The 13252-nt window shown below is 54.2% G+C and overlaps 2 protein-coding genes across 3 annotated transcripts in view; one reads left to right on the top strand and one right to left on the bottom strand.

The window, feature by feature from the left end:
- Positions 1–13252, top strand: part of MRTO4 (MRT4 homolog, ribosome maturation factor) — a 249769-nt gene that overhangs the window by 27586 nt on the left and 208931 nt on the right. The gene's annotated exons all lie outside the window — the stretch shown is intronic.
- The window catches only part of CAPZB (capping actin protein of muscle Z-line subunit beta), a 123561-nt gene continuing 114830 nt past the window's right edge, over positions 4522–13252 (bottom strand). Inside the window, exons 7-9 of one of the 2 annotated variants that reach the window (XM_079776538.1) lie at positions 10163–10228; positions 9439–9515; positions 4522–5350 (exon numbers count right to left, since the gene is read on the bottom strand). In XM_079776538.1, coding sequence (XP_079632664.1) covers positions 5263–5350; positions 9439–9515; positions 10163–10228 — 231 coding nt within the window. In that variant the 3' untranslated portion in view covers positions 4522–5262. The other variant, XM_079776539.1, reaches the window with a different exon arrangement.

Raw genomic sequence — 13252 nt, 5'->3', positions numbered from 1 at the left:
AGAGCTGGGTGGGGAAGAAAGATGAAATATCACAGCCCCACCCTGGGAACCCTTCTCTGAGGGGTGATAGCACCCCTTCCACCTCAGGAAGCCCCAGTCTGATGGGGAGACGTGGGCCCTGCCCTGGGAGTGCCCTGTCAGATGGAGAACATGGTTGTGGCTGAATAAGATGGGCTTGCAGGCTCGCGCCCCAGCACCTGGCGCGTGGGAGGTGCCTGGTAAATAAACGGTGGCTGCTTGAGCGTGTCCACTACCCAGCACAAGCCCTGGTCTGTGCAGGGGCAGGTGCCTCTGGGAAGGTTAATTCCTCCCTAGAGCGGAAGGGCCAGTCTGACGGGTTCCATTGCATGGCGGCCATGCTTGCTGGAGTGGGGCCTCTGGGTGGAAGGTACCCGGTGGATTTCCTTTCTCCCCTGGGCTCACCCCTCTTGCTTCCTGCTGCAGGCAAGAGTGCTTGGGGTGCTCATCTCTAGCTGTGGCCTAACTATCGAATGAGATGCTGAATGTGAAAACGCCTTGCGCAGTATCTGGCCCCGTGGACCCACACCTGGGGACAGGGACGGGGGGAGGGACAGGAACAGCTGGCTGGCAGGCAGGTGGCACTCTGCAAAAAGCAGAAGGAACTACCCAACCCAGGGCCCGTCCCCAGGCCCTCCCAGCCCGGGGTTCCCCCTGGGTATTCCTCGAACCTGGGATTTCCGAAGCCACAGCTTGGGCAACATCTCAGTCCCCAAAGCTGAGAAAGGGGAGAAATCCACAACTCGGCCCTCTCCTCACGCCTTCTCCTGTTGGACTTGGCTCTTACCGGAGCTGGATGGTGGGACCCCAGAGGTCCCTGGTAAACAGCCAGGTGCTGAGTCCCAGATGTCCCGGCAGTGTCAGCTCTATGGCCGGGAGGGGGGATGGCCTTTTGCTTCAGATGAATTCAATTCAACTAATAACGACGGATCAGTTCCTCGGCCCTGTGACAGCCCTGAGGACACAGCCACCCCCAGCACATGTAGTTAAGGACTTCCCCGCCCACACTAGATGGTATGGGCAGAGACTTCTCTCCTGGTCACCACTGTATCCCCAGTACACAGAAGGTGCTCAATAAATGGTGAATGAATTGAGTGAGTGGAGTGAATGCCTAAAACACTGTCCCTCAAGGGACCCTTAGTCAGTGAAGAAGGCATGGAACCCCCTAAGCACAAAACTATTGAATTTGTACACTTTAAATGGGCAAATTGGCAGGCATGTGAATCATCACTCAATAAAGCTCTTGGAAAAAATAGAGAATTGGCTATTATTAAAACTTGAATGGGAAGTTGTAGGCAATGAGAACGTATTACTGTCTTGCAACATTCCTACTCAATGTAGTCATTACACAGTCATCTGAAGGCCTACTATGCATGAGGAACTGGTGGTCAGGTGAGAGGAGTAAAGGATTTCATTCACTAGAGCAGCGATTTTCAACCTTTTCCCCCTCATGGCACACAAACTAATTACTAAAATTCTGCAGCACACTGAAAAATATATTTTTTGCCGGTCTGACAAAAAGAATGGGTAAATTTTGATTCCTTCACACCAGATGGCTATTGTGTTGGCTGTTGCCATGTTTTTATTCGACAGTCTAAGGGAAAAGAGGTCAGTGCCCCTGACTAAACAGGTATTGCATGTTTTAAAAATTATTGCAGCACACTGGCTGAATATCTCTGCACTAGACCAAAGAGATAGAGACATCAGTATATATATATATACCATGTGTCTGTTCATTCCTCAGAACATTTACTGAGCACTTACTCCAAGTTGAAAAGTTTCACAAAGTAGCAACAGGGATGAGTATGTCTATGTAGTAATAGTTTTAAAGATATAGGAAATATCTAAGAATAGAACATAAAACCTTAAAATAATACCACATTTAAATATATTTCAGAGACTTGATTTCTTTAAATTACGAGGTTATATATATAAAATGTTTATAGTCTCGCCCAACCGGCATGGCTCAGTGGTTGAACATCAACATACGAACCAGGAGGTCACAGCTCAATTCCTGGTCAGGCATATATGCCTGGGTTGCGGGCTCGATCCCCTTTGCGGGGGAGGGGTAGTGAAAGAGGCAGCCAATCAATGAGTCTCATCATTGATGTTTCTATCTCCCTCTTCCTCTCTGAAACCAATAAAAATATATTTTTAAAAATGTCTATAGTCTCCATGTTGTTGTTTAAAAGGCTACTTGAACAATCTGAGAAATGATACAAATTATAATGAAACAAGAAAAAAATAGCACCAACTAGTTATTAAAAAAAAGTACCTGTTGAATGACTCACCAGTTTCCTCTAGGGCCGCAAAGTGAATTGCAAAATCAGTAACAAAGTCCTCCAAGTATTTGTAGGAAGCAGATGTTCTGGGTGAAGTAACAACATGACAAGGTGTTAAGTAACCTTGGTTTTCCTACTGAAGGTTTTACAAATTTTAGTTATCCTGAGAAAATATTTATAAAATGAGATTTTTAACATTTAAATTCTAGAGTATATAATTTATAACATTTACTACAGTGTTTGGAATGAGACATACTTACTAAGAATTGGCTATACAGGCTTACAAACAAACGCTTGCAAGCAAAAGATCCTCTCTTGGTCCCCTGCTTACTGTTAAGAGGGGGAGACAGGCCTGCCTCTGGCTTGAGATGAGGGTTCCCAGGCCCAGCGACGCCCCAAGTAGGTGCTCACCACAGGTCCCCTCTCTCCTCCAGCCCTTTGAGTGTCCACTGGTTCCCAGAGCAGCGGTGCACTCAGTAAGCGACAGGCCGGCTGCGGCGGGCTCCCAGGAGGGAAGGGAAAGGTGAACCATCGTCACAGAGGACAGCGCCCAGGCTGCTCCAGGGGTCTCGGGAACAGGAAACCTTCGAAGCGGGAATGAAACTGTTCCAACTTAAGCATCAGTCTCTCAAGAGAGAACATCTTAATTGGCTTAGCGTGGGTCATGCCAGGGAGAGGAGAGAAGGCCATGACTGCAGGGCACCAGGCTCCATGGAGGGGGTGGCACCAAAGAGAAGGGCCTGGAGGCCAAGTCCGCCATGCCTGCCCACCCCGCCAGCGGAGGAGGGTCTCACAGGCCTGCCACACAGCAGCTGCGTGGTCAGTGATGTGAATGGAGACAGGCAATCTTGGAATCTGCAGCCCCAGAAGCTGACCTGTCAAGATGACAGCAAGGGGGCAGGTTCTGGGAGGGCCTTGGGGAGACGGGGAATGCCGGGGTTACCCACCTGAGCCCTCACACTTGGAGAGATGGAGACCACCGTCCCAGGGTGCCAGGGGTTCATGCAGCCCAGACCAGAAGGCTGCCTCCTGTTATCGGGCACAAAGGGCAGCTGCGGGAAGCATCTAGTGAGCCCGTGGGGGTGGAGGGGCTGCCCTAATGCTGCCAAGCCCCGAGTCTGCCACCTGCAGCTTGTGGGCCCCGAGGGCTAGTCAACCCCAGGGCGCCTTTGCCTGCGTGAGGGGCCCTGCAGCCCCCGTGCTCGCCTCTGCGCGGAGAAAGGAGTGGCTGGGAGGTGGCCCTGAGCCAGGCTACAAACCCTCCTTTTGCTTTTCCTTCACCTAAGAAACCTGCTGTCACAGCCCACTGTTCCCTCTCACCAGCCTGACTTAGCATCAAAACAAGAGCAGTGACGCCTCCCATGGAAGATTCTGGAAGGCAGAGTAAGATCAGGCCTGGCATACATGACAGTCACAATTTCTGGGTTTCAAGTGTTATTTTTGGTCACATGATTGAACACCTATCAAAAGGAAAATCATTTATTCACCACTCTGTGTGACAGGCACTCTGCTGCCATCACCCCACGAGGCTGTCACCCCAGACCCACACAGGCAGTGCCTCTGGGCCACGCACCGAGGGTCCCCAGCTGCCACGTGCGGAGCTGTATGGCCAGGGCCTGCTTCTCTCCAGCTTGTCCTCGGCACCTGGCACTTGGAAGGAACCGAGTGCGGGGGCTCCTCCTGTTCCTATTTCCATCTCAATGAAGATGTCCCACCTGAACCGTCTTGTCAGAACAAGCAGCGCGGGTCAGAGGTGTCACGGTTCCAGGTACCTCAAACCAGAGGGGACAGTCGGGGTGTGGGCCCCACTGCGGCCCCGTGGCCTCCGCAGCTGTGAGGCCTTGGGTGCCTTCCCTCAGCTTCCTCCACAGGCTGTGAGTGAGGATAGTGCCGGGTGTGTGCGGACCCTCAGAGTAGGCGTGCGCTAAGATCAAAGGAAAGTGGGGAACAGAGAGGAAAGCCCCGACCTCCCACTTCCTGACTGGTGTGACTTCAAGTAGCCCCACGGCTGCGGGGCAGGTGGGCTGGGGACTCCGGGAGGGAGGGGTCGAGAAGCAGCTGGGGGCTCTGCAAAGACCCCTTTTCTTCTCGCTCCAGAAAAGCCCACACTTCCTCCACGCTGCTGAGCCCGCCACGCGCCCCCACCTGGGGTCAGCCCTCGTGACCAAGGCCACACGTGCTTGCAGAGTGAGGCAGGTGAGAAACAACACGAGGCCAGCGCTGCGTCCCAGTTTCTTTTTATTTATTTTTTTGTTCTTTTTTACCTTTTTTTTTTTTTTAAGTATGGAAGCTCAAGTATAAGATGTAGATTTTTTTTTAAGCTTTACAAAAAAAACAAAATAAAACAAAAAACTCCTTTTGCATTCCATAAAAATTGACAGAAAAGCACCTGGCCAGAAGAGCAGACGGTCGCAGGCCCCCCGCGCCCCATAATGTGGTCTCTGAGGCCGGGGGCCAGGCGTGCAGGACAGTGCTGAGGGCCACCTCTCCTTCCTCCCAGAGCTGTCCCCTGCTCCCCATCCCAACCCCAAGCAACTCCCAAACACACGTGGAATCAGATTTCCAGTTTTTCTTCTTTCACACACCACAGTTATTTCATAAAATTTTTTTGTTTTACATTTTTTACACCAATGTAACAAAAAGGTGGGAAGGAAGGGGAGGCAGACAGACAGTGTATTTTATGCCTATAAACGGGGGGGTGGAGCCTGGGCAAACAAAACACACATGGTCTCTATGGAAACATCGAGTTCTGATAGCAAAACGTGGTGGGAAGCAGGCCTTGGAGACGGAGAGGGTATTAGCGGCTTTATTCTCAGGGTGTGATGGCGCTGTGCAGGTCGGTGACGCAGGTGTTGTGTGACCTGTCGGGGAGGAAAGGGACAGGGAAGGGAGCAGAAAACGAGTTTTCTAAGAAAGGGATCTAACGAGTGCATGGCATGTCCGGTTAGCGTGAAGCAGAGGTTTAACATTGCTGCTTTCTCTTCAAAGCCTCCACCAGGTCGTTCTTAAGAGCTTCTTGTTTTGATTTGTCTGCAAAAGTCTGCACAGACCTGCCAGGGAGGAAAAGAATTATTAGCAGGCTTCACAGGAAGAGGTGTGGCGAGGGTCTGGGTCACTGGGCAGCACCGGGCCCCTCTAGAGGTGAGAGCAGGGCCAGAGGCCACACCCTCAGCACTGCGCCGGCCCCTCAGGGAGGCCAGGGCCCACTCCACCTGGACAAATGCTCAGCTCTGCAGCAGGCTGGGTGACTCGGCCACAGCTCCAGGACCCTGGTCCACTCCTCTGGACCATGAGGACCGCGTTACAAAGCTCCCTCTCACTGCACCGGCCCAGCAGGAGGCTCGATGCTGCCCCCCGAGTGCAGGGGGCACGGCACCCCCCTTAGCGAGGGTTTAAGAACCAGCACCCGGACATCTGAGCACACTGTGTTCACAGCCAGGACGAGTGCTTTCAGGCTTTTGCTATGAGGCTCCATCAGCTGTTAACTTGGCCAAGAAAAGCCCTCACCCTGGATTTTGAGAGGCAGCAGGGAACTGAGGTCCCTGCTGTCAATGCCTGGTTTGTGGGAAATGAGTGCATCCACGCTCAGCAGTAACACTGCTCGACAGAGCTAGCAAGTAGGCTCCTGGAGGCTGCACAACTCACAAAGCGCTTTCACACACGTTCTCATAACGCTCACAGCGTCCAGGAGGCAGTGTGATTTCCAATTTACAGGTAAGGAAACGGAGGCTCCGAAAATGCCGCTGGCAACGCCTCAAAATGATCACTTTGTCAGCTTTACCCAACGTTTTGGTTAACCAAGAGCCTGTTAATAGTTTTACTGATGCACTTCCAATAGTGCTCAAGCAGCAGAGAAAGTGAGGCTGCCCCTCAGGACGCTGTGGACCGTGCTCCACGGGAAGAGTGGGAGAAAGGATCGAAAAACCCCAAATGCCGAAAATGGGTGAAGTGCGATGAAGTGGGGCCAGGAGAAACAGCACCCGAGGTGAATGCTGGCTACCCAATCCTGGAAGATCCCGGCAGTACCCTCAGAATGTGAGAGTGCAACGCAATAGGCAAGTTTTGAAAGAATCGGCATACAACTGAAAAAACGCCCATGAGAAATGCCGAGTTTGGGGTGATGCTGCTGAAATACACATTTCTGATCGTCTGGAACGCCCTGGCTCTGCGCTGGCAAAGGAAGGGTCAGACACCAGCCATGTGGCCCTCGGGCTCCAATCTAGCCAGTCACCAGGGCTTCCAGAAAGGCTCCCACGGAGGTTAACGTGACCAGCGGGAGGATGGGGTGGGCGAAGCAGCCGCTCACAGGTCCTTGGCCTGGAAGGACGGCCCTGGCTCTGCGGATGGTCCCAGCATGCGGCTGCCGGCTCTTCGGGGAAGAGCCGCCAAGCACACCAGCACCCACCCCCACAAAGGAGGAAGTTTCCGTTAGAACCAGAGTTAGAGTCAGTAAGCGACAGGTTAGGCTTGGGCAGCTGGAGGGATAAAGAACAGGCCATTCATTCAGGGAATAGAGCTGGGAAGGTTATTGCCAAGCAACTCGAACCAACGCCCGGAGAGAGCACTAGCTCAGTGTGGGAAGGAGGACCTGTCCTGACAGACGGTGGGTGCCAGGCTGCCCAGCTGCAGAGGGCTTCAATGCTGGAGAGGCTTCAGTGGGCAGCCGCTGGATGCCAAGGCCAGGGGCCCAGAAAACCCTAAAAGCGGAGGGGGGGGGGAGTACGCTATCATGGGACACCTTAAAAAGGGGTTTCTCATCGCTGTGGTGGGAACATGATGGTCCCAGCATGAGGCTGGAGGCTGACAGATGCCTTGGGCCTGGAGCTGGTGCACACACAGCCCAGACCAATGCGCTCCAGTCCCACCGATGAGAACGGCTCCGCCTGGTTACATAAGTGCCCCGCTCCACCCACCCCGGACACCCCACTGAGCCACTTCTGGGCTGGGCTTTAGTGTCCAGTCCCAGCCTGGGGCTGAGCCCCTAGGCCAGGCACTTCGCCCTGCCTGGCTGGGTTTTCAAACATCTGATGTGAAAACCAGTGTCCCTCATCCTCTCGGGGGATGCTGCTTTCCTATTTGTCACCAGCTCAAGTCATGGTTCTCGGCCATTATCAACAAGGCTGTTTTCCTCCCCGTCAGTGCGGGGCGTGTAAGAGGGCAGCTGCAGCTCGTTAGGGGTGGGAGGTGATGCTGGTCCAGGCAGTTCCAGCAGCAACCAGTCTGGGTGCATCGGGCCAGTCAGGCGGACTACAGCCCCCACTCTGCACTCTGTCCTCACACTCACAGCAATACACCCCTTTCACATCAGCTAGCCCCAAGGATCCTTGGTGGGAATTTGGGGGTGACTGGGCTGCACACAGAGCAGATTCGGGGAGGCTATCCTGAAGCACGTGGGTGAACAGAAGGCAGGACATGGACCCTGGCTCTGCGGCCACCAAAGCCGTGCAGACCCGAGACTTCTGCTGGAGGCAAGTGGGTCCCCTGGACTGGACTTCCACAGGAGCCAAAGCCAAACCCCGCCCCGAGTGCAACACACACACCGCACACACGATACGGGTCCACGTTACGTGGGGCTGAATCTACATGTTAATGTGGCTGCTCACGGCTGTGAGCAGACACAGGGGTTAGTGGTGGTTTGAGTGATGAGCGGCAACAGCCGAACCGCGGGGTCGGCGGGTTGGTGAGTCCTGTTTAGTGGGAGGGTGCTCGCCCTCTCAGGCAGGGTACCTGGATCGGCCTAGTTATCAGGCTGGATGTGGATCTGCCGCTGGGTCAGCACTTGGGAAAGCTCCCTCTGCAACTGCTGAAACTTGGGGTTGTCAGGGATAACGTCAACAGATCTACAGAGAGTATTCAGAGATGAATGCAGGAGCGGAGGACAGCACGGACCCAGGAGCACGTGGGCGGGGCAGCGGAGAGGAGGGAGGTACGGGGGACACACAGGCGGAAGAAAGGGGCCGTCACCAAGGCCACGCTGCTCTGGCCTGTGGTGTGGAGGTCACAGAGCAGAGCGCTGGGCTGGCGGTGGCCACAGTGTCTGGGACAGTGACCATGGGGCTCAACAGCTAGAGGAAAGCAATGTTGCCTGAAGGGGAGAAGGGGGATGAAACCCAACAGGGGCCAGACCATGTTCCCCACAGGCGGGATGGAAATGGGGGACGGTGAGGGTCCAAAGGGGAATCCTCGCTATTGCGAAACTGTACGAGTAGAAAACTAAAAAACCTGTCTGCTCGGCGAATTCACAAGCCAGGGCAGCCCCCTGAGCTGCTTCCCGCCTCTCCTGGCCCGAAGGCGAGAGCTGCACCCAGAACGGGGGGTTAGCAGGCTGGCAGCCAAGGAGGAGCGAGAGCCCTTGGCCTCAGTACCGTGCTGGGCTGCAGAGCAGACCTGTCTCCCTGACTGGGAGGGTCCCCGAGAGGAGTGGCTCGTCCTCGGTCGCACAGCTCTGCAGAGCATGCTAAGATACCGGCCTCCTGACACCATGGCCGCCACTGCCCCCACCGGCTCTGGCCTCCTGCTCTGCCACCACGGACCTCGGGGACCCAGAGAGCCTGCCAGCCTTCACTTGGCCGACACTGGACACTGCAGAACTGCGGGCCTGGGATGGGTGGAGGGTCGCTCAGGACCCTGGCCACAGCCAAAGAGCCCTGCAGAGAACATCAGAGTGGCCGGGGTCCTCCCCAGAAAGCAGCAGGTGAAAGGGCTCTTTCTGCTGCCCGGAAACCCGGCCAACCAGAGGCCTGGCAGCCTGGCGGGCACCCTGCCGTGTGTCTTAGGGTCTGGTTTGGAGGTCCCCTCAGACCCCAGAGCCAAAGGGCTGGGCAGTTTCTTTAGATGAGACTGACCCCAGGGGGCCAAGAGGAGGCCGACTTCAGGGATGAGGTATCGGTGGCTGTTAAGGGGAACGTCCCCCACATGACAAGTGTGGCGGTAGGAACCAGCATGTATTGAGAATGCAAACATGAACACGGTGCTTTCCCGTTCAAAATCTGCACATCAGCCCTATAAGGTGGGTACTTTACTCCAGCTTACAAACGAGGAAGCTGAGGCTCAAGGGCATATAGCTGTTAAGCAGCAGACCTAGGATTCAAATCCGTATCCTTTTGGTTTCCAAAGCTTGTACTTTTGGGTACATTACCTCAGCCCATTGACGATGTCCTTTGTTTTTCCAAAGTAGATCTCATTCAGCGTACTTCTGATTTTATTTTCCATGTCCTGGGGAGGGAGGTCAGTCAGACATGACAGCAAACAGCTGGGAGTCCTGAGGTCCACACCCTCCCACCAGCTCACCACTGCAGTCCCCGCTGTGACCACAGGGGGGAGGCGCACGACTGCGCAGATGCCTGGTGAGCGAGCCCTAGCAGCCAAGACCCCCACCTATCACTTGTGCTCTGTGCCCTCTCCCGTCCACAGGCACGCAGGAAGCCAATATCCAGGTACTGGTGGCCAACACTGGCCATCACTGGGAGTAAACCACACCGCCACCTCTCCTTCCAAACAGTGTGGTGAAGGGAAGCCAGTGGCAACTGAAGTCCCTCTGGTACCCACTGGGGCCCAGAGATCTGCTCCCTTGTCAGGTCTCCGCTCACCGGGGGGCAGGCTTAGGGCTTCCTGGGCAGACCCTTCTGGGAGAATGTTTTGAGGGAGGGGGGAGGGGATGCCCTAGGAGCTGTGCCCTGCTTGCACCTAGATCACAGGCTCAGAAAACACAAGGCCTGGGCAAAACATGAGAAACGCAGTACTGGCTGCTGTGGAATGGGAAGAAAGAAGCAAGGCAGAAGGCCAGCAAGCCGGCAAACAGGCTCCAGGGGCAAAACGTCAGATGCTGTGGAAGCCAACCAGAGCCCCGCAGGCCCACTCACCTCTACCAGGCGCCCAATATTGGCTATGTGTGGCGAGGAGTCGCTCACAGTTTCATCTTTCTCCATCTGCAAAAGACAAGACATTCCTCCGAGTTAGAGAGAGCCAGGTGCTCTCTGAGAATGGCTACCTCAGCCCCTCCACAGTTTGCAAAGAACTTGTTATTCCTGCTGGCAGCTCCGGAGCCAGCTGCAGGTGGTGCGAGGCCACCTCCCCGGTGGGGGACCCAAGCACAAGATGAGCTAAGTTTCATGTCACAAACAGCCCAGCCAGCAAAAGCCCAGCGTCCACATTCCCAGGGAGAGTTGTGATGCCACCCTTGAAGGAACAGTCACCCCATCAAGCCCCCAGCAGGGAGGGCAAGGGTGACACCCCACCAGGCACTGGCTCATCCGGGGCCCGGAGAAGATGCGCTCAGGCACAGGCACGGCACAGGCTTCCCGTCCCAGGCCGGGGCGCCCAACCACCACGCTGCTGCTGCGCCCCGACGCTCCTGTGATGGCAGTCACAGAGGGAGGGCCTGACAGTCCTGGGCAAGAGGAGACACTTAGGCTCTGAGAGACGAAGTGACCTGCCCAACGTCACAGAGGTCGCAAGGGCAGAGCCTGGTCCAACCCTTTCTTTCTGCTCTGTGAAGCTGAGTGATATGGGGAATGTGAGCAAGAGACTCTGGACCCAGATTCCTAGGGTATATCCTAGGGACACCGTGGATGGGGTTTTGGAGGTAGGACCCAGCGATTCAAGGCTCAGCCAGAGAAGGAAAGGAGGCAGGGATGGGAGAAGGAATGGAGGATTCCTGATGCGAGCACACTCATGAATTGTGCATTTCTTTCCATGTTTAAAGGCTTATTTCCCTCGCAAGATTATAAATTCCTTACGCAGCGCTTTACCGGTTTTATACCTCACAGGGTGCCTAGCAGACTGCAAGCACATCAACGCTCACTGTTACTACAATGAAAATAAGAACACACAGCTACCACTACCACTGTTGATATGAAACATGGAAGCTGAGACAGGTAACCAAGAAACAGGGAAAACATGAGAACAGTATCAGGAAGGCGAGAGCTCAAAATGAACTCAGATCAGCAAAACAAGCAAAGAAAAGGCAAAGAGGCTCACTATTTCAGAACCAGAAGAGCAGGGCAGATCTCGGGGTGGTGGGCGTGCTCAGAGGTTGGCGGCCTCTGCGGCTTCTCACCTCGTCTCCTTTGCTTCCAGGCAGACCAGTCTGATCTGTGACGCAGCCATCCTTGGAAGGTCACAGTGCACTTAAAGGTGCCAGGACACTGGAGGGGGCAGAGGCCGACCCCTCTCATGAAAGAAGGAAGATTAGAGCTGGGAATGAAACACGGTTTGACACTGACCCAGACAATTTCTGATGGGACTGTTAAAAATCATGTGATGGCACACCTAAAATCAGCTATCTCTAGGACCCAGCAGGGGAGCGCTACGAACCCTGGGGACCTCTGATTGCCTGCCCTGCTGGGACGCTGGGCTGGAAGAACAGAGAACTCCTCTAATAAGACCGCAGCACTGAGGCAGGTTCCCGTCGAATATCTGCGGCCGAGGTTGAGGTGGGGCTAGACGATGGCCGCTCAGATGGAGCTTCTGCCGACGGGTCAGACACCATGTTCCCAGGGATGCTGCCACCTGGCCCTGGGCCAACCTGTCTGTCCAGGACTTAAAGGAAGGCATAGCCTATCAATGGCATCAGGGGTCAAGATGATCAGAAGGGCCACTACAGGACCCAGAAACATGGGTCAGCTCCTGAACACAGCAGCTCCCAAGCACAGCGTGCTTCCCTGGTGGCAGCCACCTTATTCCATTGAGTCTTCACAAAAACCCATTTGAAACCCAAGGATATTGAGGCTTAAAGATGTCGAGATCTGCCCAGACTCCAAGGACTTTGCTCTTCCTGCCTCAGTAGGCTGATCACATGGACCTGGGCGAAGGCCAACCAGATACTTCAGCTCAAACAATAATCTCACTGATGTGCTCGCTTCGGCAGCACATATACTAAAATTGGAACGATACAGAGAAGATTAGCATGGCCCCTGCGCAAGGATGACACGCAAATTCGTGAAGCGTTCCATTATTTAAAAAAAAAAATAATAATAATAATAATAATCTCACTGACTACAAAGTGGGGGTAGTCCTGTGAAGGGACTCGTGGGTTTCTAGGTTATTTCAAGCTTGATAAGACTGTGATGTGGCCGCTGCGACAGTGGTCATGCAGCTTTAGGCTCGTAAGTGAAACCATCACTGGTGCGCAGGTCAGAAGCGGCTGCTGTGACTTGCTCAGGAAGGCAAAGGTCCCCTCAGCTCTGGCCTGGCCCAGCCGCATCTGCTGGGCTGCGTTCAGCTTGGGACACTGGGCTTTAACCCTCTGTACACCACAAGCGTCTAGAGACGCAAGCGGCGGACCTTTGAATTAAATTCAAAATATCGTGGTGTGTGGGGATGGTTTCCATTTTGGACGCGTGGCAGTTAACTGGTTAAGAGGGCCATGTAGCCCTGGCCAGTTTGGCTCAGTGGATAGAGCATCGGCCTTGCAGACTGAGGGGTCCTGGGTTCAATTCCAGTCAGGGGCACAAGCCCATGTTGCGGGCTCGATCCCCAGTAGAGGGTGTTTTCCGGAAGGCAGTAAATCAATGGTTCTCTCTCTTCGTTGATGTTTCTCTTTCTCCCTCTTCCTTCTTCTCTGAAATCAATGAGAAGGATATTAGAGAGAGAGAGAGAGCCATGTACAAGTTGGAGTTCACCTGCTTAAAAGGTTTAAATACCTTGAACCCAAGAAATGAGAAAGAACTGGGGATATTTCAAGCTAGGAAGGACTTGGAGGATCCTAGCAGTGGACAGGGGGAGCAGATCCAATCCAAGTCACTGCCAAGTGCAGCAAGGGAACATCATGGATGACAGAGCTGTCTGTCACAGATGGCAGCACCTGCTCCCAAAGCAACAAGCCCCAGGTCACTGGAGTGCTGGGGAGAAATGGGGTGCCTTGTCAAAGATGCTGTAAGAAGGGTAGTGCCAGTCTAGAACCCATGGCCTTGCAAGGCTCTTCTGAAGATATGGGACAATCTTTGCAGAGC

Source organism: Cnephaeus nilssonii (assembly GCF_951640355.1).
Source record: "Cnephaeus nilssonii genome assembly, chromosome: 7".
Taxonomy (NCBI): Eukaryota; Metazoa; Chordata; class Mammalia; order Chiroptera; family Vespertilionidae; genus Cnephaeus; species Cnephaeus nilssonii.
The sequence above is the reverse complement of the archived record's forward strand: the minus strand, read 5'-3'. Positions and strand labels throughout refer to the sequence as shown.